Source organism: Perna viridis, chromosome 8 (genome assembly GCF_037379345.1).
Source record: "Perna viridis isolate PV_CMFRI_1.1 ecotype Kerala chromosome 8, ASM3737934v1, whole genome shotgun sequence".
Lineage (NCBI taxonomy): Eukaryota > Metazoa > Mollusca > Bivalvia > Mytilida > Mytilidae > Perna > Perna viridis.
This window is the reverse complement of record NC_142452.1, coordinates 30,719,122-30,744,546: the sequence shown is the minus strand read 5'-3', so window position 1 is coordinate 30,744,546 and position 25,425 is coordinate 30,719,122. Positions and strand designations below refer to the sequence as shown.

The 25,425-nt window shown below is 30.9% G+C and overlaps 1 protein-coding gene across 9 annotated transcripts in view; it reads left to right on the top strand.

Annotated features, from left to right (window-relative positions):
* The window catches only part of LOC148610195 (uncharacterized), a 51,061-nt gene extending 26,512 nt beyond the window's left edge, over positions 1 to 24,549 (top strand). For 3 of the 9 annotated variants that reach the window (XM_088542406.1, XM_088542403.1, XM_088542402.1), the window contains 16 exons: positions 2,487 to 2,504; positions 3,649 to 3,672; positions 5,100 to 5,179; positions 6,854 to 7,096; positions 7,797 to 7,907; positions 9,468 to 9,567; positions 10,636 to 10,756; positions 11,430 to 11,583; positions 11,857 to 12,015; positions 12,657 to 12,832; positions 13,683 to 13,763; positions 14,756 to 14,797; positions 17,446 to 17,523; positions 18,230 to 18,423; positions 19,325 to 19,411; positions 20,297 to 24,549. In XM_088542406.1, the coding sequence (XP_088398532.1) occupies positions 2,487 to 2,504; positions 3,649 to 3,672; positions 5,100 to 5,179; positions 6,854 to 7,096; positions 7,797 to 7,907; positions 9,468 to 9,567; positions 10,636 to 10,756; positions 11,430 to 11,583; positions 11,857 to 12,015; positions 12,657 to 12,832; positions 13,683 to 13,763; positions 14,756 to 14,797; positions 17,446 to 17,523; positions 18,230 to 18,423; positions 19,325 to 19,411; positions 20,297 to 20,580 (1,952 nt within the window). In that variant the 3' untranslated portion in view covers positions 20,581 to 24,549. The remainder of the gene's footprint in view (positions 1 to 2,486; positions 2,505 to 3,648; positions 3,673 to 5,099; positions 5,180 to 6,853; positions 7,097 to 7,796; positions 7,908 to 9,467; positions 9,568 to 10,635; positions 10,757 to 11,429; positions 11,584 to 11,856; positions 12,016 to 12,656; positions 12,833 to 13,682; positions 13,764 to 14,755; positions 14,798 to 17,445; positions 17,524 to 18,229; positions 18,424 to 19,324; positions 19,412 to 20,296) is intronic. The other 6 variants (XM_088542411.1, XM_088542410.1, XM_088542404.1 and 3 more) reach the window with 5 other exon arrangements.
* Positions 24,550 to 25,425: the final 876 nt, after the last annotated feature.

Here is a 25,425-nt window from a genome sequence, read left to right as displayed (position 1 = left end):
CCATGGAAACTTCAAGTCTTGCAAGATTATTACAATTTATTTCAGTTGTCACTTTAGCCAATAGGGTATGTAAGTCTCGTCACGTGACTCCTTGATTTCACAAGAATGGGTTCAAGCCTACCATTCAAAAGCATGATGATTTATCAATTAGAGAGCGTTGAGTTCAGTGTTAAGGGCAAAAATCATTTTGTGTAAAAAATTGCGATAAAAAATGACAAATTACTATTTCTACATGATAAATGTAGTAAGAAAAAACATAAATTAGAAGATTTTGCATTGTTATACAGAGTTTCGAGTATCCGGAAGTAAACAATAAAATACAGTTCGGGCTTCAGTTTTCAATACGTTCAACATTGGAAATTTTGGTAAAGAAAATGAAACTAGAATGAGACTTACATACCCTATTAGTTGTGTTTTTCATCTAACTGCAGGTACTTGATCATACCCCTGACCAGAAACAAATTTAGGGGATATATAAGAATCACCCTGTCTGTTTGTCTGTCCACATTTCTTGTTGGCATGACTCCTCTGAAATGTGCAAGAGATTTTTTAAAACTGTAAACGCATTATTTGGTCTCAATCAATTTTCAACATTTTGATTTTTCAGATCAAGTGTTATATGCCCCCCCTCCTATTACAAACTCATAAAGAAGCTCCTGTTATATAATTTAAAATAACATAAAATGATATTATATAGACATTAACAAAACATTTTAGTTGAAAGTATGCTGCAAATTTATAGCAGCATGGTAGATGCTAACATAGATAGGAAAATAAAAAAGATGCATTATGAAGGCCATCATAAAAACAGTTTTTCAAAATTAGGGTCAGGTGGGCAAATTATTTTTTATCAATTAAGTAAGAAATGCTGTCAATATGAAAGAAATTGGCTGAAATTAAGAAAAAAATCTAAATAATTTTTTTTCAGGGAGGATGAAAAAATTAGGTAGGGAGGAGATTAGAATCTAGAATATTTTTTTTTATTTTGGCCTAATCATGGGAAAGGGGCCACTTAAGCTTGCTCAACTAAAATCGACGGATGGCTTTATACATTTTGAGGAAATGTCAGATCATACTTATAATACTCATTTCATCTTATATATATAGCTGTCAATGTGAAAATTCTTCCTCTGTAGGCAGAATTGAAAACAAAGGGTTTGAAGGTAGGGGCAGATCCAGGATTTCAGGTTAGTTGGGTGCAAATAGAATTGAAGGCAGAGCAATGGCTAGATAATGTTTTGGGTGAAATTTGTGAAATATCAAGATTTCACAAAAAAAATTTGTTTTCTCAATTTTAGGGGAGGCCTACTCCAGTCTGTCCCTTTGAATCTGCAATTGGAAGGTAAAAAAGACACTTACATTTATGAGTTACAATTTGTTCATGGTCATCTGAATGGTTTTATTTTTTAAAAAAGTGTCACTGGCATGCATATTTACAAATTTGTGCTTAAAATGATTACAAATCTGACCTTTATTTATTTGTCACACAGATCCAGAACCATGGTCTTTCTCCAGACCAATAGATGGTAATCAGATTCCATTCCTCGTTCCATTCCATACAAACATTCCTTATTTACCCTTTTCATCATCCATCTTTTCTTTTAATATGTTTTGTTTTCTGTTTTGCATGTTTTTTGTCTGCATGTGAATGCTAGCTTCCAAATTGTTGATTCTTTAGTAGTTATTTGTTTTGTTTGCAAATATTCATTAGTCTTCAGTAGATGGCTTTTGAGGCTTGACTTTCTTGAATTGGAAGCTAGCATGCTTTTGTATGATTGGTTGTTATTGTTTCCTGTTATTTATAAATGTTCAGGTTTTTCAGGAATTATTCAGTGAGATATATGTACATGCATTGTATATATGGTATTACAAGAAAGTAAAAAATAATCTTTAAATTTTCTTCTACTATTTAGCATTAAACATTCATAGATGCTTTCAAAAAAAATGAATATGTTTTCTTACCACATTCATACAAGTTGTTTCTTTTTGACAAATAGTATTTATTGACGTTTTTGAAAATTTACGCTATTGTCATAAAGAATTGGGTAAGTCATGCAGTGTAGGACAAAAACTTTTTTCAGATACTTCTCTGAACTTCCTGAAACATAAAGTGTTACAACTTTGCTTTGTATCTTTAAAATTACACAAATTCTAAAATTCAACTGAATTTTCACTTACCGTTAAGGCAGGATAAATTTCCGCTAGTCTTGAGCAAAGGGCTAGTACTGAATACAGTATATTTTTAAAATTTGTATTTCCGGGTGACATTTGTTTTTTTTAATATCAGTATTTGGTACTTGCTACATTTTGCCATACTGCCCTGATAAAATTCTAGGTGATAGCCTTTGAGACTACCTTAATTAGTCATTTTACAATGTTTGTGACAGTTATAATAGAGTTTCAAATACATGTATAATTCAAGTTTAGTAGTTTTCAGATGAAATATCACATATATATTTACAAATGATTTAATTAAACATTCTCAGGAAAAAATATTTACAGAGGTGAGAAAAAGCAAGTGTGTTGAATCTTTGATATATGTGTGCAGAGACTTAAATAAATATTTGGTTGCAATAAAGTTTCATTTTATGATCTGAACAAATTTTAATAAACAAATGACCAAATTGTCACCTTGAAAGGTGAACATGGTCTGTACCTATATTTGTTTTAATGTGCTGACCAAGAATGACAATTTTTTCTTTAAAGGACATTTTCGAGTTAAAACAACTCATATAAGACAAGGGATGTGTATAATCCAATCAGAACAAATGCGTTAGTGCTATCATAGAGACTTTGTGATTTTGCAATAATGTCACAATAAAAGTTGTGAGAAATGATGGGATTATTCTGCACTGACTATAGGTTGCCTATAATTACAGCAATTTAAGGAATGAATAGACTCTTACACTCATCCCTAATGAAACTCTTTCACTCCTTAGAGAAATTCATAACATGTTTTGTTGTGCTTCTTCGGTGCAGGCGACAGAATTTCTCTACATTGTTCAAGAAATCCCAGATCTTCAATAGTGCCTCCTGTAAGATACTGTCACACAGAAACAAGGCCAAAGAATAAATATTTAGAAATATGTATAAGCAAACAGATTTTGTTGTAGTCTGGCAAGTGGAGTAATGGATATTTTTTTTTTTTCAAAATTGAAAATTTTGTGCCACCAAATACTTTCCAATTGTCTCTGTTGGTGCTGGTGTGTTATATTTGTAAGGATGGTGAACTTTTGTGTATTCATAATTTTCAACAACAGTTGCAATTAAAGCTTTTGATTAACATCAATAAAAACAAATATATATCAATAATTTCGAAATATTATTCAATATGATACATATTTATATTAATATATATGATATATGATATATTGTATATAATATTTATTGCTATATTAATAGCAATATGAACACTTTTCAAGTTTTAAAAAATTTTGCTTAGGCCAATCAATATATTTACTTAATGAACTAGTTTTTTTAAGAATTAAGTATTTTACTACTTTATTTCTACCTATCAATGCCTCACTTCTAACCAGTATATTTACATTAAAATCAGTGGGATGAGGCACTGAGTTGGATATTATTAAGTCAATAAAGAAGCTCTTCTTTGTCTCGTAAAATAATTTTTAAACAATATCAATCTTACAGAAAAGGAAGACAAATCTAAGACAGGTAAACACCCACTGGGTTACTGTGGTTGACAAAAAAAAATCACATTTTTTATTCAGGTTTATGAGTATTTGGTCTGTATCCACTGTTTTGATTTTTATGTATTCTGTTTCAAATATAAAATAACAATCAAAGTTCATAGCTGTTTCAAGCTTGAAATTTTTGTCCGTATTTGCCCCATCTATTCAGGGTTTCGATTTCTGTGAGTGTATCTAGCAAGGCTTTGGAAAGCATTCTTAAAACATCATGGGTCAAAACATTTTTCCTAACACTTGGCCCCTATACCATGAACATCAAATTGTTTTGTATTTCTTATTTTAATTTACTGAGCAGGGCAACACATTTTTTATGGAAATAGATAGATATTTCAAATGGGCCATAGCATTTTATGCATTTTCTGTTTGATGTGTATGCTGAGCTTGTATGTGTATGTGGTGACCACAACTTTGCTTGGAGTAACTTTAAACTGTGAAAGTTTTAAGGTGACACAAGTTTTGCGCAATTTGAATGGTTCTTGAGGTTTTTAATTATGAAAATGATTTAATTGACCCCAGCAATATGACTATAGTTATGATCACTAATACTGTAAAATTTTGTGAGTGGTATGTTAGGAATAAAAATGTTCACATTGGACAAGAAAGACCAAAATGCCTATATGTTATGAAGTTTTTAAAAAATGAACAGTATTTAACAAAATCTTCACGGGAGACTATATCCAAGACAATTGGTATGATCAGTATTAAGTCATGGTTAATAACAATAAAATATGAACTAAAGATGAATTGGAATCATTTTTACAATTTTCCAATTCATAACTGTTAAAAACCTAAATTAATCTATACCTGTTTATTCTTGCTTTGCTCTGTTCATATTTTTGTGCCTTGAATTTGAGGGAAAAAATCAGTTAAATGATTGCAGATGCTAGACAAAAGATTTCATATTTTTATAAATAGTTCAGTGAGTAGTTTGAAATATTTCTCTCCTTGAGATTGTAAAATTTCGATTTTTTAATATGCCAGCTTTAGCAAACATTTTGTATTTTGAATTTGAACTTTAAAGAGTTGAGAAATAATTTGGATCAAGAATAAGCAAGAACAAAATTGTAATCTGTAGAAATCTTGACAAAATTTTAAATGGTAGTAAACATCTCACAGAAAATTAATCTCTGCTTATTGCTTATTGGTTAAAATGTCAGTTGTGTTTTCCTCACAGGCTTAGAATGGAAGAAAGTATTATACTGCTGTAACTGCACTGAGTATTTGAATAAATTTGTCATTTCACTACAATTACAATGCATTTATCATTTCTAAACAAATCTTGTACTTGTAAACAACCAGTTAGTAACATGTCATAGTTCTGTTAACATCTGTTTATACTTTAAAAATACACGATGAAATATTAATTGTTTTTTTTTTTTGTTCTAATTTTAGGTCCAACAGTTAGAGAGTTACTGAAATTACCTGCCTTTGGTGTTGTAGATTTGGTGCCTAATGATTATCCTGATTATGAGGTATGATTGTTACTTGCCTTTGGTGTTGTAGATTTGGTGCCTAATGATTAGCCTGATTATGAGGTATGATTGTTACTTGCCTTTGGTGTTGTAGATTTGGTGCTTAATGATTAGCTTGATTATGAGGTATGATTGTTACTTGCCTTTGTTGTTGTAGATTTGGTGCCTAATGATTAGCCTGATTATGAGGTATGATTGTTACTTGCCTTTGGTGTTGTAGATTTGGTGCCTAATGATTAGCCTGATTATGAGGTGTGATTGTTATTTGGGTCAACAAACATGAAAGCGGGTCTAATAGCTGCTCGTCCATTTGTCACGTTTAGAGCTACCTAGTTTGTGTAAACTGTAACTCAACAAGAATTAAACCAATATTATTCAAACTTAGCACACTTATTACATTGTACTAAAAATGTGCACTCTTTATTATGGAGAAATTTATCAATGTTTTTATACATGTTGAACTTAACCATTTTTTCTGCAGTAAATGCTATCATTAGGACATAAGAAATTTGTAACTCACATTGTAGATTCTTTAACTTGCTTTGTAAATTTATATACGTATAGGATAATTAATTAGAAACAGTGAATAACCAAAATATGATCACAAGTGGGGAAGAAGGCCTAGATTTAACAAGTGTGTGGAACTTGTTTCGTACACAAGTTAAATCTATGTGTTCTTTGCATGAGTGATCATATTTTGGTTATTCACAATAACCAATTGATTATTGTATTTATTTTATAGATTTTATCTATTATTCGTGGCTATTTTCAACATAAATTTAAAATTTTGTGAACGGCGTATTGTTATTCGTATTATAACTTTTTGACGGGAGAAAGTGTGGGAGTGAAATTACTGAATTTATTTCACAGTATGAATTATCGAAAATTTTTACACTGGGAACATTTGGTAAATCACTGCTGTCTATATAATAAATATTGAAAACACTTATGTGCTGACAAATATATATCAGTGAGGCAGGTCCAGACATTTATCGGTCTCATGTTAGAAGAATTCCAGTAATGTACCTCTAAACGGACCCACTTGTAATCACCTCATACAAAGCTGGTAGGATCATGGCATATATATTAAACTCTATATCAATCTTAAAGTCCATTAATTGTAAACTTTAATTGAGTTTATTTTTCTCTTAAGAAAAACAGTAAATTGAATTGTAATATTGTGAGCATTAAGAACATATGCCAGGTTTTAGTTCTCATGATGTAACTCAACTATTCTTATCCATTACTCCTCCTACACCATTGAATGGAATTTAATGAAACTTTCATAGAATCTGTATTACAAATTCCCATTGTGTACCTCATATGTAAGATTTCGATGTAAATCAATATGGAGGTTTCATAAGGCAAAACAATGACTTCATCATATATGAGTATGTAGACACAGGAGTACACATATCCTATCCATTACTTCTCCTATACCACTGAATAGAACTCAAAGAAACTTTCACAGAATTTTCATTATATGTTCTCATTGTACACCTCCTATTTTGATCCCAAGTCAATTTAGAGGTCAAAAGGTTATGTTATCAAATGGGGGAGTGGGGGTATTAAGTAACTGCATGAGCATTGCTCACAGTTTTTCTAATTCCTTTGCTGATATTGATATCTTGTATACAATACTGATGTTTACTTATTTATATCCTTTATTTGTAGATTTATGTTGAAGCACCAAGCAGAAACAAATTGCTGAAGGCAGGGAACCAGTTTCTTTATCAGGTTTTCCATGGCAATACAGTTTCATGGCAACGATTGTTTATCAAGGCTGCTAGGGATAATGAATATGAGACAGTTGAGAAGATGATAGTATTTTTCCAAAGCCACCCAGCATTTATTAATTCCAAAGAGCCAAAATCTTCAAACACAGCTTTACACTGGGCCTGTAGGAATGGACATTATGTAAGTTAATATTTCAAAAGGATTGGACCATTTCAAATCAATTTGTATAATATCATTCGTTTGATCAGATGTCATAAGGGTTGCCTTTTAAAACAATAGTCAGACTTTCTGCATTATTATTATCTTATACTGTATATTGCCTGTTTAATCAAATTTAAAATTATTTTCCCATCTTCAGCTAACCTTGACCTTTGGTATAGATGAGATATTGTCATCACTTTGCATCCCTCATTATCTGTTGTCCTCATCTGTCTTTAACTTTTTTAAAAAGAATCTTCTCTTAAACCTTTAAAAGTGTGTTCTGTTACAGTTCTTGTCAGAAACATTGATACAGTTCTTGTCAAAAACCTCAATACAGTTCTTGTCAGAAACATTGATACAGTTCTTGTCAGAAACCTTGATACAGTTCTTGTCAGAAACATTTATACAGTTCTTGTCAGAAACCTTAATACAGTTCTTGTCAGAAACCTCGATACAGTTCTTGTCAGAAACCTCAATACAGTTCTTGTCAGAAACCTTAATACAGTTCTTGTCAGAAACATTGATACAGTTCTTGTCAGAAACCTTAATACAGTTCTTGTCAGAAACCTCAATACAGTTCTTGTCAGAAACCTTGATACATTAATTAATTTGAATTCTTACCAATCAAAATAACATATTGACATATTTATGATGAACATTTTGTTTTTCTCTCTTTAAGGATATTACCAGACTGCTGCTTGAGAATGGTGCCAATATTGATGCTAGGAATATAATGAAGAATACACCATTTTATGCTGCTATAGAAGGACTTCATAGAAAAATCTGCCATGTAAGATCATAAACAACCAAGGCCAGCTCTTGTAATGTTTAGAAACATGAATATTTGGAAATCCATGTGAAAGTATTGTGAATCCAGAATTTTTTATTTTGCAATTTCTTAGCTTACTGTACATAGATTTCAGTTTTGGGGATATACAGACACAATCTTCATTATTGTCCCCTGCGACGTGTCATGAGGGGACATGAAAATGCCAGGTATCTGTTCGTCCGTACATCAGTGTTTTTCACACTTTTATACCAAATAAGTTTGTTTTTGGTCTGTGGCCTTATTAGGAAGAGTTACAGATTAAGTTCAACTTTGGTTTTGGTTGAATGATTTTTACGGAAGTTATGGCCCCTGGACTTAGAAAATTCCAGTGAATTTAAAGTTTTCTACACTTTTTTTATTTTCGTGGGGGACATTAGAATGCTGTTCTTTTATTTATTTTAAACATTTCATTGCACTTGTTAAGTTATTGTGTTTGTAACCAATTGGTATATTTTCTTGATAACAAAAAAATGACACAATAACTTATGAATTATGATATCCATAAAGCTGTTCATTATTGACCTTTTAAAATTTTGAAAAAAAATATTCAGTTTTGTACTGGTAGTATTAATATGCATACAAGACCTGAAAAAGTCAATATGTTATTTGGATAAATATTGTGATGAATCTGCTTTCAAAGTATTCTGTTGTTTCTTGAATATGCAAGATTTTTTTCCACATGGGAAGGTGCCCTATTAACCTCTGAAAAATTAAAGCTTTTGAAATTTCAGTGGAAACAGCTAGGAAATGATAGGCTTCTTTTTTATTTTTATACAGAAATACCCTTTTGTACCTGTACTCCTTAATTTTTATAGATTTCACACTTAACTAGAAAAATGAAATTTAAGCGGTAACAAAATGATTTTGTGTTTTTGTCAAATGAATTTATATTCTCCACATGATATCAAGTTTCCATCAAGACTAAAATGCTCCAATAAAATTCACCAATTCTAAAACACATAAATTGATAGTTTTCTTTTATAAATCATGTAAATTGATATCTACAAATACAAGTGCCTTCACATTGATAGCACTAGTACCTATATATATCTATGACAATTGGTTCATTTTTTATATTACAAGAAGTGGAAAGGTTTGTGTGATACCCTTCAGAAAGTTGTATGTACATTTGTCTGACCCTTGATTTTTTCCAGATAATTTCAGAATGGATCAATAATTTTTTTTTTTTGAAACATTGCACCATTGTATAGTACCCTTAAATATACAGATTATGTTTAGTTTTCAGCAAAATCCTAAATGTAGTTTTCGAGTTTTGAACATTTTTCCATCCCCCTTTTGTCATTGTTACAATACAGGATATCACTTGATGTTCAGTTAATGCCCTGTTTTGGTTAATAAGATTCCTTAATCAAAGGAGGAAAAGGCAAATAGAAATGTTGTTTGTCAAATATAAAGTCTTGAGTATCTTCAAGAATTATAGTCAGTAATAGTAATTATAAGATATGATAGTGTGCAATACATATCATGAAATTTTAAAATACATGGTAATCTTTTTTTCAGTTGCTGATAGAGTGGGGTTGTGATGTCCACTGTAGAAATGCCAAACAGTTGACACCATTTGAAACAGTAAAAAATGATGACTTTAAAAAATTTCTAATAGGTAGTATTTTATACACATGTTTTCAAGATGGGGAATTGCCCTAAGATATTCCCTACTTGCTGAGCTCAGGATACAGCCATATTTTATCCTGTTTTTGCAGAGTTACCTCCCGTAAGAGCAGGTATAATTTCGAAGTCTCTCTAATCGATGTTCGGATTCGGGTGCAGAAAAAAGAGGTAACTCGAATGAAAACGGAATCCCCAGCAGACAAACACAACGGTGTTTCTAAAATTTACAGGGTGTTTCATTTTGTTGGTAGGTTACATAAGAATGATTTTCATTTGTATCCCGGGTAAAGAAAATTTATGGCAGGGTCAGTAGAACAAGAAATTTTCTTTTGACTTTCGAGATTTTCTAAAGTATTGTCGATATTGGATGGAAAACCTTATGTGTTCTGAATAGATACCTGCTCCAAAGGGAGATAATTTGAAGCAGAAAAAAATGAATCAAAGTTAATTAGATGCTTACATAAGATTGATGTAAAATGCTGAATACAAACGTTTCAATGATTTTTAAGAGTTGTGTCCCTTACCCTAGGTCTACCTCCTTAAACAAAAATTTTGTCAGCTTTTGTTTCTTGTTTCCAAGTAAAATTAGAACAACATCACAAATTCTTCTTATACAATGTACCAAATTTATTCAACTGCAGACAATTAATAATTGAATAATATGAATTTGTTTTGTAGATAGCAGTGGATTATTGAATCCGAATAATAAATTTTGATACTTCACATTGTGAAATAAATTTGATCATATCACTCTCAGACTTTCTATTGCCAAAGCATCACAACATAAATATCACTACACTGATCATAAATTTTAAAATTAATGTTGAAAGTGGCAATTTATGATGGAGAAAATCTGTATAATAAAAACATGAAATAGACTAATCAATTGGTTGTGATTATCCAAAATATAATAACTTCTGTCATAATGCTTGAAGGTTTAATTTATTAAATCTGTGCATTATTCAGCACTTGTGATCATATTTTGGTTATACATTATTAATTAATTATCCTATTATTAATCTTGAATCACATTTTTTTTCCATTTTATCTGTCATTTTAGAATTATATGAACATTATTCCTACATTGTGCCAAAGATAATGTCTGGTGACCTTGACCTTTTGGATAAAACTGTTCTGGATCATTCTAGAGGGATTAAAGAGTACTGCTGTCTCAGAAGCAGGTCAGTATTACGCTGTTCAGGTACACTACAATATATGGGATTATCAAATATTTTATTGTAATAATACAGATTTTGCATATGTAACAGAAGCATTATTTTCTGTATGTTATCTGCCCACAGGGCAATAACATTTTTGGAGGGCAGATAAGATATTATAAGCCCTGTCATAAGATTCACTGATGTATTTCCACTTATCTGTTCAAAATTTAGTAAAACATTTTTTTGTTCTTGATATCATGGGTGTAGCACAGATAAAATATATCAAACAGTAAGAACAATGGAAAAGGAGGGTGCTGCTTCTATACATACACAGAGAAAAGTCATGCTACAAAAACATAAAAAATCAACATAATTAGACCAAACACTTTATCCACTAGCCTTTTATGGTTTTTGTTTAAAGAAAAAAAATTGGTAAAAAAAAGTATAACTGGTATAAAAATATGTGATAAACAGATTAAGACATGGCCTTTTTAATATTACCCTTGCTATCAGCCCTTGATTGATATTGTCTTTTGGGGTGGGGGGTGGTGAGGGCTCGACAAAATTTTTAAAGCAATTGTTCTCTTGCCCGGCTTGTTCCATTTTTCAGTTGGATGGAGCGTGTGGACTCTTGTTTATAAATATGGGACATGAAGTATTTATTATAATTTTGAATCTTTCCTACTTGTCTTAGATGCATTAATGGCAGTACCCTGCTCCACACAGCCTCCTACCATGGACATATACAGGGTATTAGAGATATCTTAGCTTTGAGGGTCGATGTCAATGTCAGAGATTATAAAGGGGCAACAGCTGCTCACAGGAGCCGCAATGCTACAGTACTGGAGGTATGATTTAGTTTGTTAAACACAGCATCTAGTATTGCTATTGGTAATTCATAAAGAAAAGATAATCTGCTATAATCCAAGCAAAAATTTATTCTGAAAGAATGCCTGGTAAAATCTTAATTTTACCATCTAGGCTTAGATGACACACAATTTGTTTTTTCAAAAAATATTGTAGAAAACTGAAGAAGATACAAAAAAATTTGCAAAAATTTAATCACTTCCTTGTTGTTTAATTCAAATTGATTCACTTGTTGAGTGCTGATCATATTGCAGGAAATTTTAGACTCTGGAGCTTTGGTTGATGCAGAGGATTCAGAAGGCAATACACCATTACATGTAAAATGTTATGGTGAAACAGGAAAACCTGGAGATAGTTCTAGTATAGAGCTACTACTTCACAAAAATGCCAACATGTGTAAGAGAAATAATAGGGTTCGTATCTAATTTTTTAAGTTTACTCAATGTCAGGAGTCATATATCTTAATACCAATGTGAGTTAAAAATTCTTTTAAAATAATAATTTTATCGAGAAAAATGGGTGACTGTTTACTTCTTGCAGTTTGTATTTTGAAGTGACCTATATTTTGCCAGGGATGATTTTTTTCCAGTTTTAAGCAGCATTTCGCTATTTCAAAAACTGCTTTTAACCATTACAATTATTTGTTTTACTATATTTTTATTTCTAATTTTGCCATTTTCTGCTTTTCTGTTGACCTAGTAAAATCAGCCCTATTTTACTTATTTTATTTACGAAAATATACTTAAAAAGATCTTAGCTGATTCTGCCATTGACATGATGGGATCGTTGTAATTGCAATTACCATTATCAGTTTAATACCAGTGGTAATTAGTACTGATGAATTTACCAAGATGAACTGCCAATTATATTTGTGATTTACACAAAGATTTTCTCTATTCAATATTGTAAAACAGAATTCTGTAATGACCCTTGTTTTTGTGGTGTATTTTAACTCTTCTGATTGTGGATAATCATTAATTTGTTAGTAAAATCATGTCTGAATGAATATATTGACAATGTTGATTTTTTAAATTCTTTTGATATGACTTTTCAGGGTTTACTACCCATCCACTGCTGTGCTATGCAGGGAAGGACTGATATAATGAAGATGTTAATCAGATATGATCAGGAGGGACTAATGATAAAATCCATTAATGGGGAGGAGGATCACAACCCCCCTAGCCTTCCACATCTGGCCATAGCTAATGATTTTATTGACTGTGCTTCATGGTATGGTGTATGATGTACTTAGGTTCAGTGCTCAAGAGGCAATTCCTCTTTCACATTTCACAAATGTCATTTTTGTAGATATTTTATAAAATATACTTTATTTCTTCCGTATACAAAAAGTTCTCCTGCTGAATAAAAACTCCAAATAGTAGTTTAAACAATTGTTATTTTTTATCTAACTTTACCTGAACTTTCACTGTTATATTTGATAATTGCTTTAGAATTTAGCTAACATGTTTATTCTTGGGACTTGTAGTCATAAATCTGGATGTAATGTTAGGTCAGTTGTCATAGTGCTAGTATTCTGAATTTAAAACCATCAACCTTTCAACTGACACCTCAAACAAAAGAAAAAAGAACAGCAGACCTTTTTTACCAAAGTCGTAAGAGTAAAATTGTTGTAGTTATGATGTCACAATACTTTGATCTACTATGACATTATAACATATAACTAATTTTACAATTACTGTTTTTTTTTGTAATAAGGACCACAGATATGGTGAATGGACTAATGCACCAGGCTATAGCCTAAATACTTAACAGTAAATACTTGTAAAGATCACAACAACATTTTCAACAAGTGTTAAATACCCTTAAGTAAGCTCTGAAAGGTCCCGACAATAGAAGTAATACAATCCATGGTAACAGAACGATGAAAATTCATAATCAAACTAAAAGTGTTATAACGACACAAAGACTCATCAATGATCAACATCTACTGACTGTTGACAGGTTGACAGGCACATTTATCCCCTAATATGACTGAAAATGTCAAAAATTTAATTTAATAATAAGCAATGCAGTATTCTCTTTGAATGTACATTATATGAGCTGAGATCATTTATTTCAGGTTAATTGAAAATGGTTTCTACTTCAAAGAAAAAGAGCAGAACATATTGCTGAGAAGGGTACTTACTGAACAGATCAATTTGTAAGTTCCTTATAATTTGTAGCTTCATTTCAAGTTCTATTTTTTTTTCTTTGTAGGGACATCCAACTACTCAATACACTGCTGAATAACTCTAAGCATCATGAACTTTTTTTAAGTATAGGTTAACTTAAGTGTGAGTGTTTGCAAAAATCAGACAAAATTGAAAAAATCACCGGCATGCATGTCAAAACCCCACCGATCATACAGAATACTGTCATTCAAGGATGCTTTCTTTATTTGATATGACCTTTATTTGACCTCTGCATCACTGGATTCGCTCCAAAATTTTTTTTAATAGAATCAATTAGAAAAATGAGGTTTTTGACAGAGATATCTGTCCCTGAAATGTTCATTTTCAGTTCAATTCAATGAAATTGTAACTTAATGGTCCAGTATGATATGGAAATTCTTTTCTGTTTTCCTTGATTTCGATGGTGTGAATAGTCAAAATTACGGGTTTTTTTTTTTTACAATGTTTCACCTACTGCCTGATTCTTACAGGGACTGACACTTAAGAAAAGTTACAACAATGGAATTATTTTTTTTCTATATGTCCTTATTCTAAGGTTAAACCTGTATTTTATACCTTTTTCAAACTTAAGTTGCTACTAGTATTTAGCAATCAACATCTTTTTAGAGATGTTGATTAAACTTAACACTAAATCAGCTCTTTAGAAATTCTAGAGGCCATTCTTTTTATTGTAAAGTCAAAGGTAATATTCACACGGTCAAGCTTTGTAATGGCATAGAGATGCTACATTTTTATTGCTCTTGTTATACTATTCTTAAATATCTTCGAAATCTTGAAAGAAAAAATTGCAATTTACTTGAAACTATGCCACATTCTGATCTGATTTTTTTTTCTGTGGCAAATGTAATGTTTTATTGCTCATTTTGTCATATTATTCTTATTAGATTTAGATTTCTTGCTCTTGATATTTGTAAGAGGGAACTAACAGTAGGACATGTTTTAAGTTTTCAATTTTTCACAGAGTAAATCCACCCAACATAAGTTACATTGATACCAATTTATGGTGAGTTTCGAAAGTAACAATATTATATGTGGTACCGAATTTTGTGGTTGTATTATAAATTTGCCCATTATGGGTAGGGAACATGGCATTAATACAGAGAAAATAGAGGTTTGTTTTTATACCCCCGCTCCAAAGGATACTATTTTACTCATGTCAGTGTTTCCGTCCATTATAATTTATTCCATTGAACTTTTCTCAGCAACTTCTCTTCACAACTGCTTGATATTTTAACTCATTCTTCCTCAAGATATACCATATGGTGGAAAAATGTGACAACAACTTCCTGTTTACCAAAGACTCTGTATATTTTCCTTATACACTGTACTGTGATTGAAAGCAGGAGTATCCCTAGTGGGCCTTTGCTCAGATTTCTTGTTTTTTTTCTGTTTTCAAAGTATCATCATCAGATACATAAAAAATGTCTTTACTGATATACCTTATTGGAAGTCCTTTTACCAGTAGTTGAATGGGTCATTTAAATTAATTCAGGTACTGGTATTTTTATATTGGTTAGATTTAGTTTTTTTTTCAATGAAAAAAAATGATTACAAGTGGCCTTAATTTTACAAAATACTGCAAAAACCACAAAACTTTATACTGGTAACCACATATTAAGATACTTTAACAATTTATATGGTCAGGTACTACCTAAAACACTTTAACAATATGGGCAGGTACTACCTAAAACACTTTCACAATATCATGGATATGGACAGGTACTACCTAAAACCCTTTCACGATATCATGGATATAGGCAGGTACTACCTAAAATACTTTAGCAATATGGGCAGGTACTACCTAAAACACTCTAACAATATGGGCAGGTACTACCTAAAACACTTTCACAATATGGCAGATACTACCTAAAATACTTTAACAATATGGGCAGATACTACCTACAATACTTTAACAATATAGGCAGGTACTACCTAAAACACTTTCACAATATGGGCAGGTACTACCTGTATATTAGAGTAACAGTCAGATGGAAAATGATATTATTAGAAAATGTAGTGAAACCTGTCTAAACCAAACCTGATATAGACTGTAGAACTGGTTTGGTTAACCCAAATTCAAAATATGTTTATACTGTAAAGATTGGTACATGTAGTTTGAAAAGCATGTAATTTAGAACGGTTTTGTAAGTGGGTGATATATGTTTCACTGTATTTATGTAGCAGTCTTTGTAAGAGTCATGCAAGTTCTGTAAAATGTGACACACCTAAAAAAGGTTACATATTTTTAATTTTGCAGTTAAGTTGCTTTATTGATCTGTATGATGAAATGTGTAATTATTCATTCCAATCTGTCTGCTCTTAAGAGATAATCCACATCTAAAATCCAATAGTTTCTATTGTAGTTCAGTGTCATTTACAGAGTTGCCTCCATTAATTTAGAATTCAATCCTATATTTAATATAGTTTTTATTTCCTATGAACGAAAGTTATATGAAAAGCAACATGTTGCTTTCTGTTTACTATGACACTTCAAATAAAATATAAATAAAAATATGTAGGCTTTCCAACCATAAATCACATTTTGCATGATTCTTATGTGGAGTGCTACTTAACAAAATTTCTTTTAAATACACGGAATGGCCACTCTAAGTTAATCATCGAATATTATACACATCAGAAATAATTATGAGAAAGAGGAGATTTTTAAAAATTAGTTCATTAATGAACAACTCCAATTTTATTATGTACCCAGTAATCTAATTAAAAAAGAACACCCCTGCCATTATATATCCCCACTCTATGTAGGTGGGTATTTTTGGGTGATTATAATAGTTTTTGGGGACAAATGCGGAGTTAAAAAAGTTAACTTGAGCTGGCTTATCCTATCATTACTGGTGATTGTAACTTGTTTCAGGGATTTATTGTAGCCACGAGATATAAAACTGAATTTGATGGTTTTTCTATATGCATGAATAACCTCCTGTTTGATTTCTATAAAGACTACTACCTTTAAAAAGTCTGAAAAATGACAAGCAAGGTGTTTTTTATTCTTTATATTGCAATAAAGGAATGGATAAGAACCAAAAAAAAAATATTTTAGTTGGCCTTACGGGTATAATGCTACAAATAATATTAAGGGCTATGGAAACCAATAACATAAGAAAAACTAAATGTTTTATCAAACTGGTGAGGTCCAGAATGTTTAAAAAAAGATCACATGACTGTAAATGTATAGTAAAAGTATCAATTTAAAGAAATTAAAACACCAATTTACAAAATTACAATTTATATTTTTTACATAAACTTACTGAACATGAATTGAAGAAATTGTACATGGTATCTCAGAATACCAGTATAAGTCAATTTTATATATCTCATATAAGCATCAAAGTAACTTGGATTGATTCAATTCGGTTTCAAATGAAAGCTTGATAGACTTTGGTGAAATTGAATATGATACAAACTTATCACTGATTTCAAGAGTTATGTCCCTTACCCTAGGTCTATCTCTTTCAAAAGTACGTTGATATCTATGGTACTAGATTATTTGGCATGTTATAGACTAAGATTCAAACGTAAAAGCAGCATTGTTTTAACTCTTCCATATGGATTGCTTTCATTCTATTTTGAAATAGCATTAAAACAAATTATCTTGATTCTGTTTTTCTATTTTTATGTTTTTTGTTGTAGGAAAAATGCACTAGAAGCAGTAAAGTTTTTGTTAGATAATGAAGCAGAGGTAAATCCAAGGTATCCAGGAGGAAACAGGTATGTTACATGGAATTAAAAGCTCTGCGTAAAGAGGGATGAGGAAGTTTGATTGGAAATCGGAATTTGAGTGTAAACAAGTTCTAGGTCGCAAACTCATGTGGAAAAATATCTTGGCTGAGAACTGATCGGATCATCAATTGGTTGTTTTAAATAACCAAAATATAATCACTAGTGCCAAGAACATTTGAAAATTCAAATTGTGTGCACAACTTAATCCATGCATTCGTTAAATCTGGGCATTCTTTGGCACTTTTGATCATGTTTTGTTATTCACTCTTTCTGATCAATGATCCTATTTGGATTGACTGCAAATTTAGAATTTTTTGCATTTTTTTATATTTCTGCCAAAAGTGCTTGTGACTGGGTTGTAACCAGCTACTGATACTTTTCTTGTGTGGTAACCTAAGCTTTACACATGTGTAAGGTAAAAAGTACTTATTGTGGAGAGCACTCAAATAGGTGTTTCCTACCAATAATTATAAAAAAAGCTACTTTGTCAATTATACTATAATCCAAATTGATTTAGTTTGGGTGTTAATTGCTTTGGAGCATATTCTTCTTAGGGGTGGTCAAAGGGAGGTAATCAATATACTTATATTTTACAAATATTTTTTTTATATCTGATATTTAACTTAGCAGCTTCAATGGAGTTTTTTCCTTTTTAAATTATTATTGAATAAAACTATGCATTTTTTTTTTCAAGTGCCCTCCATTATGCTGCTGGACTTGATGGTTCTTCAGAAATTCTTGAGATGTTGATATCTTATGGGGCAGATGTTGACCCTGTCAATGAAGAGGGGAGAACTCCTTTGTTTTATGCCACACAGGCCAACAATCAATTTGCTGCTTGTATCCTACTTGAACAAGGGTCTAATGTTCGACAAAAAGATTTACATGGTTTGTTTATAAAGTAGCGTTTTTTTTATCATGTTCCTAACTAACAGAGGCAAAATGGTTTTCAGTCAATATGTCTGCTTATCCACACATGATGCTTATTTATTTATTTGACTGTTACTGCTATTGGGTTTATTTGTCCACTGTGGGAATAGGGTTTGTAATTACTTTTAATACTGAACTCAATGCCCTGTAAAAGACAAAGTTTCCATGCATTTGTATGGTAGATTAGGGTCCATTCTCGTGAAACCACAGAGTCATGTGATGAGATTTACATACCACAAATATTAATATATATACAGTATATGAACTATTTGTTTTAACATGTATATGACTTTGTCTGAAAGGGTCTGATCTTGGCTCTAGTATTGTAGTTGATTTTAGCAGTATATTAAACTCCACTTTTGACAAGTTAAGGGACTGTTAGTATGTACTATCAATAGGGCTCCAGAAATTCAGAAAAGGTGGCTCGTTGACAGCCCAGTTTAGAGATTTTGAATTTTTTCTTTATTATCATTCAAATTTTCTAACTTGAGAAATCTCTCCCCTCACCCACCTTTGATCTGCCTATGAGTGATCCTCATGTCTGCCAATTGCACTTGGGCCCAGAGAAATATTAAATATTACTGTTTAACCAATTATTTTTGAATTTTTTTAAACAGTGCTTATAATTATAAAATAAGATCCTTTTTAATCATGGTGTGTACAAAATGTATTGCAGTAACCATTCTTGAGTTATTTCACTTTTAATTATTAATAATGTTTAGATTAACTAGGTCAACTTTCTTTAGTTTATAGTTGGATTAAAGAAAAATACAAATTATAGCTTTGTGTATTAAGAACAAAAAATAGATACATGTATAGCAAAGTTCTTGAGATCTTTTTAATCTAATTTTGTTTTCAGGTTTGACTGCATTTGACTATATTGTGGATTATGATGAATGGATTGAATGTGGATACTTCACAGATGAAATTAAGGCTCGGCTTAAAGGTAAAAATATTAAGTAGCTGTCTTTGTAAGAATCATGCAAAATATGAAAAATGTTATACACCCTAAAAAAGGCTACGTATTTTTATTTTTGTATTGAAGTTGTTTTATGGGTCTATACTATGAAATGTGTAATTATTCATTCAAATCTGCCTGCTCTAAGGAGATAATCAACATTGAAAATCCAGTAGATTCATTTGTATTTGAGCGTTATCTCCCTTAATTTTGAAATCTACAGTGCATTTTATACAATTTTTATCTCCTGAGAGCACAGGTTATATGAAAAACCACATGTTAATTTCTGTTCACTATGACATTTCAAACAAAATAACAAAAATAAAAATATGTAGGTTTTTTACCCATGAATAACATTTTGCATGATCTTTAGCTGGAGTGCTACTTAAGTGTTTTGATTACATATCAGTTTTTTTACTCTAAATGTTAGATCACTCAGAAAATGATAAAAAGACGGATAGTTCTGCATCATTTTAGGTTTAACTGCTATACTTTTACTATTTGTATTTCAAAAGGAATGAAATAATCTTCAGCACACATTTTGGTGATCATCTATGTATTATTCCTACTCCCTGGATAATTTGATGTGAGGGTTTTAGTTTTCACGAATAACAAACATTTTTTTGGTCACAAATATAATTCACAGATTGAATGCCTTCATGACTACATTTTTTTATTGTGTTTTTTATATATTTTGTTTATTGCTTTAATCACTTAAACTGGAACACCTAAAAAAAAACAATATTGCCATGGTAAGTACCGGTACATGTAGTCTTGAAACAGTAATCAGTTTTGCTTTTACTTTATCATACAGCCTTTAGCTTAAAACATGCCAGAAAAAGTAATCAGTTTTGCTTTTACTTTATCATACAGCCTTTAGCTTAAAACATGCCAGAGACCTGGTCAGAGCAATCTCAAAGAAAGTGAAGACTAATCCATTCCACTCATTACGTCAGCGAATGATTACTGAATCTACAATGGGCCTTACAACACCTGGGTCTGCCTCACAGAGTCCAGTCCAGACCAAACCTATTTCAACAGCCTCTGCATTCTCAGCCCATAGTCAGCTGAGCCAGATTTTGCCCCCGATCAACCGTCGACAATCGGTTGGTATAGGGTACCTACCCAGGACAAGTAATGTTGGATTGGTTGGTTAAAAGGGTCCCAAGGGCTGTGAGGGGCCAGTAACTCTTGGATGCTCTAGTCTTTCCATGCATTGATATGTGATTTTAGGTTACCATGGTAGTACTGACAGTTGTATGTTTGTAAAAATTTCATTTGCTTCTTTACATTGGTTTATTTTGGGTGTATACTTATTTTTAAAAGTTCATTAAGAACTCTCTTAGGAAGTGAAATGTTTTAAATAAATATCCCTTGAACAAAAATGAAACCACAGTATATTTATATCAATATGACTATAGAACTTAAGTTTTTGAAAAAGTGCAACTTATTTGTATAATATTGTCCATCAGAGCCATTAACACCAATGTAACCTGGTGAAATCCAATGTGTGATATTTAACAACCACACCCCCTTTCCAATGTAGGTTGTTTATGATGACATTAATCATATGTTTATACCCCCTGCTTTTAAAGTGGATGGTATATAGTGATCATTATCTGGTTCCCTGGTCAATATTATAAGCGACCCTAGGATTGCTAAAATGTAGACTCAGGTCACCAGCGACGGATATGCACAATATATGAATAAATTGCCGTTTATGAAATAAAATAAAAACAAAACAAAAATTAGATTATCTGAATTAAAATTGTAATTGTGCATTTGCATGAAAGATGATATAAGTAATTTGAAAAAAAAATATTTTAAACATATTTTTCTTTAAATTTGAATATTAGAACTGGTAAAGGTAAAAAAATAACATCATATTTGCTCAGCCAATCAAAAAAAGAAGATGCCACTAGTGACCCAGGATTATACTTGAGAGAAACTTGTGGAACGAAAATAAACCCGGGCTTTCAGGTTAATAGTGACAATGGTCTCTGTCAGTACCTTTTTTTTTGTTTTTATCCCAGCATGCAGTAGTCTCAGAGTACTTGTAAGATGTTATATTATAATGAACAATCTTATTTCAACAAGTCTTGAATAATATGGTATAAATAATAATTACTGGTATAAAGGGAAAGTGAAAAAAAATATCAGTGCACTAAAATAAAACCAATATACAATTTAAGCATTTTTAATCCTATTGTGATAAACTTGTCTCAATATGCAAAATTTTATTCATGTGTATTTTCAAGTTCTACTTTTTTGTCTTGCACAATTGATTTTTTAAAATATTTCATTGAATGTTTAAAACGTACTATATCCACTGAAATGGCTTTATCACAATTTCTTGTGAATGTACCTTTGCCAAAGGGTATTAATTTTCATGGGATGCCAAAATTTTGTTTGTCCATAGTTTTGGACTTGTGGATATTTGTAGAGCCTCAGTTTTCCATAGAATTCTTGGTTTGACCACACCACAAAACCATGAAAATTTGTACCCCATAAATAAATTTCTTCCACTGTAAGGGAATGACCATTTGATATTGGGGGAGGACATCGAAGATTTCTTCAGATCAAAATGCTTGTTTTCACCACGTTAATGGTTAAAAATGATTTTTTTTTCCCATACATCAAGTCAAATTAGTTGTTTTCATATACCAGTATGTAGAATGGTAATTTTCATATCAAGAGTTATATGATAGAACTGAAATATTTTTATCTCCCATTTTCAAGATCTAAAAATTTTTTTTCAAAAAGGACTGGGCAAAATTTTTTTTTCTGTTTTTAATTCTTCCTAGCCCAACTATACCCTCTGTATCAAATGGTTGTCATCTAAATGAGTAGTTCCTCAAACTTGAGAATATTTTTTATGATTGCTTTTATTATTGTGGCCTTCATCATTGCTCAAAAATTGTTATGTGTTTTTACACTTAATTTAAGCTAAATGTTCTTCAAAAATTGGTAATGTATACAAGTGGATTTTTTGGGCTTTTATATATATATATATTAAATGTGATATTCACCTTTTGCAAAAAAAAAATTCACTGAGGGGTGATTTATATTTATATAAGTGTAAGTATTTGTAAGAATCAGGCAAAATGGGAAAAATCAGAAACATACATGTCAAAAATCTGACAATATAATTTTACTTCCTCTATTCGAAAAGAACAGATATTTTATTTCAGCATCACTATAATTTATTCAGAAATTTGTGAAAATATAGTGCTACAAAAATGAGATTTTTGAGTGTTGCCTGCTCTTGAAATGTTCATTTATAGTGCATTTCAATGAATTTTTAACTCAATTTACCAAAATGATATGGAAAATCTTAATTTTTCCATTGATTCTGATGGTGAAAAGAATCAAATTACATTTTTAAAATGATGAATTTTTTCATACCATGTTTCACCTACAGAGACTGATACTTAACATACAGTGTACAAGAAGTAAAGATGTGTTCTCTCTCCTTATATTCTGGGATGTTTTGTAAATTTATTTGTATAATAATTATTCTTATTTTTGTTATATATTTTTATCTTTAATTAATATACATTTTTTTCTAATTTATATATTTATGTATGTGATAAAATGTACATGTATATAGTTAGTTTTTGTAGATTTAGTTAGCAGGTCCGTCCATCTTAGAAGGTATATAACTGACTGTACTAATTTTTTTTCATTACGAAGAATTCAACTACCTGTTGGAGAGTTCTTTTTTATACGTGTTTCATAGTTGATAAATCTAGGAGGCAAAATTATCTGCATTTAAGGAGGTAGACCTAGGGTAAGGGACACAACTCTTAGAAATCATTGGAACATTTGTATTCAGCATTTTACATCTATCTCATTTGAGCATCAAAAGACTTAGACCTGATTTTATTCTGTTTCAAATGAAAGCATAATAGGCTTTGGTGTTATTGAATATGATACAAACATATCACTGATTTCAATAGTTATTTCCCTTACCCTAGGTCTACGTTCTTAAGATAGTTTGTATAAATAAGAAAAAAATAGCTTACAGTGAAACATTAACATTATAAATGGGGAATAGGTTATGTAAGTCTCATCATGTGATTCTGTGGTTTCATGAGAATTAGTCCTAGTATACCATTCAAATGCACGGAAATTTGTCTTTAACATAACATTAAGTTCAATATTAAAAGCAAAATAATTTTTTCTTTGTGTAAAAATACTGATAAAAAATGACAAATATCTAGTTATACAAAAATAAAAATGTTAAAGAAAAGCACAAAATAGAAGATTTTATGTTGTAATGCAGCATTTTGATTTCCTGGAAGAAAACAATAAAATGCAGATCGGTCTTCAGATTTCAATACGTACTGCACCGGAAATTCTTGAAGGGAAGCTGAAACTAGAACAAGACTTTCAAACCCTATAGATTTTTCCTAAAGAAAAAAAACCCATTAAATTGTACTTTATGAAGTATATATTGTATATGTTCATGTGATGTGTAGCTTGCAAGATCATATGGAAATATTTTTTTCTGGCGAAAGAACTAGTATTGGATGAAACGATAAATTTCACTTCTTAGACTATGATTTTTAAAAGCCTAACTTTATTTAAAATCAGTTTGCAAATAGGTGCATGGTCACCAATTAAAAAAAAATTAATAAATTATTGTAATTTTGAAATTAAAAAAGAAACTCTCATTATCTGTACAGTACAGATATTTATGGAAATAAACCCTTTTCCTCATATTTAGATACATGTAGCTCAGTGTTGTTGGTGACCTCTGTATTTATTGCAGTTTGTTTTAAATAAGCATCTTGTATTTTGTAATCCTTCAAAGTATTAGAAAAATACAGATTTTACCTCTAAACCTTTTGGACTACTGACTAAATTAACCAGACTTCCTAAACTCTTGAGAAATTAAGGTTTTGTCTGGCCAAAGCAGCCAGGGTAATAATTCATTATGATGACTGGCTTATTAAAACGAACTGTTCTGGAGTAGAAAAAAAAAACAACCGAAATTTCTTAAACTACATGTACATTTTTATACTAATTTTTTTTCAGGTTTTACACTTTTTCATTTGTTGAATTTGTTATTTCTATTTACACTATAAAATAAAGTTACAGTAATAAAAGAAATCTGAAGATTATCAACTGTTATTTTTACCACTACAGGAGTAAAATTGAATTTTGTAACACATTTTCATTATCTATTTATAAACAAGATATGGCTCCAGCAATGACATTAATCGGCAGCTTTGACCTACTTTCCAGGCAAATATTTGTTAAAACCCTAGTGTCGGACATAATGTTCCCTTGTGCTTTGGAATTGCAGTTGTCCTATGCTAGTTGAAGTACTATTTTAATACCTTCAGACAAGAGCTTGATGCAGTAAGTTCAAACTGCTGTCTGTAGCATGTACATCTACATTGCAAGTTACTGTTGCAAAAATAAATTCTTCAGAATGATTTAAAGAGCAAGTTCAACTAAATGGATTGTTTTGATTGTAAGCATCCACTTCCTGTTTGCTTTTTTTTTTGTAACAAAACTTTCGCAATTTTTTGTTGTAAGGTCCCAGCAACCCCACAAGAATGACCTGAAATTTGGTATGGAGCTTTGGCTTGTCATGCTTGCTTTTCAGCACCTTCAGATATAACTCCTATTTGCTGCTATGCTTTACTCATAAATCTCAACTACCCTATGAAGCTAGTTGAAATTTGGTATATGCTTTCATCTGATTGGTTGTACCAAATGGCAGCTTTCTGAATCAATCTTTAATGCTCTTATTTGATGATCTTATAAAATGTATAAAGGATTTCCTATTTTTTTTAAATTTTGGTTTGACAATTCTTCAAGAGAATAATTTGAAACTTGTAAATTTCTAGCCAAGTTTCAGATTAGGGTCTGAAACTTTGGTACCATTGATAGAACTGTAAGAGACCTTTTGGCTCAAATGTTTCTTAATCTGTGTGTATGCCTGTGACGGATGGCAGTGTCATATATATCCTATTGCCACATTTCTCCAA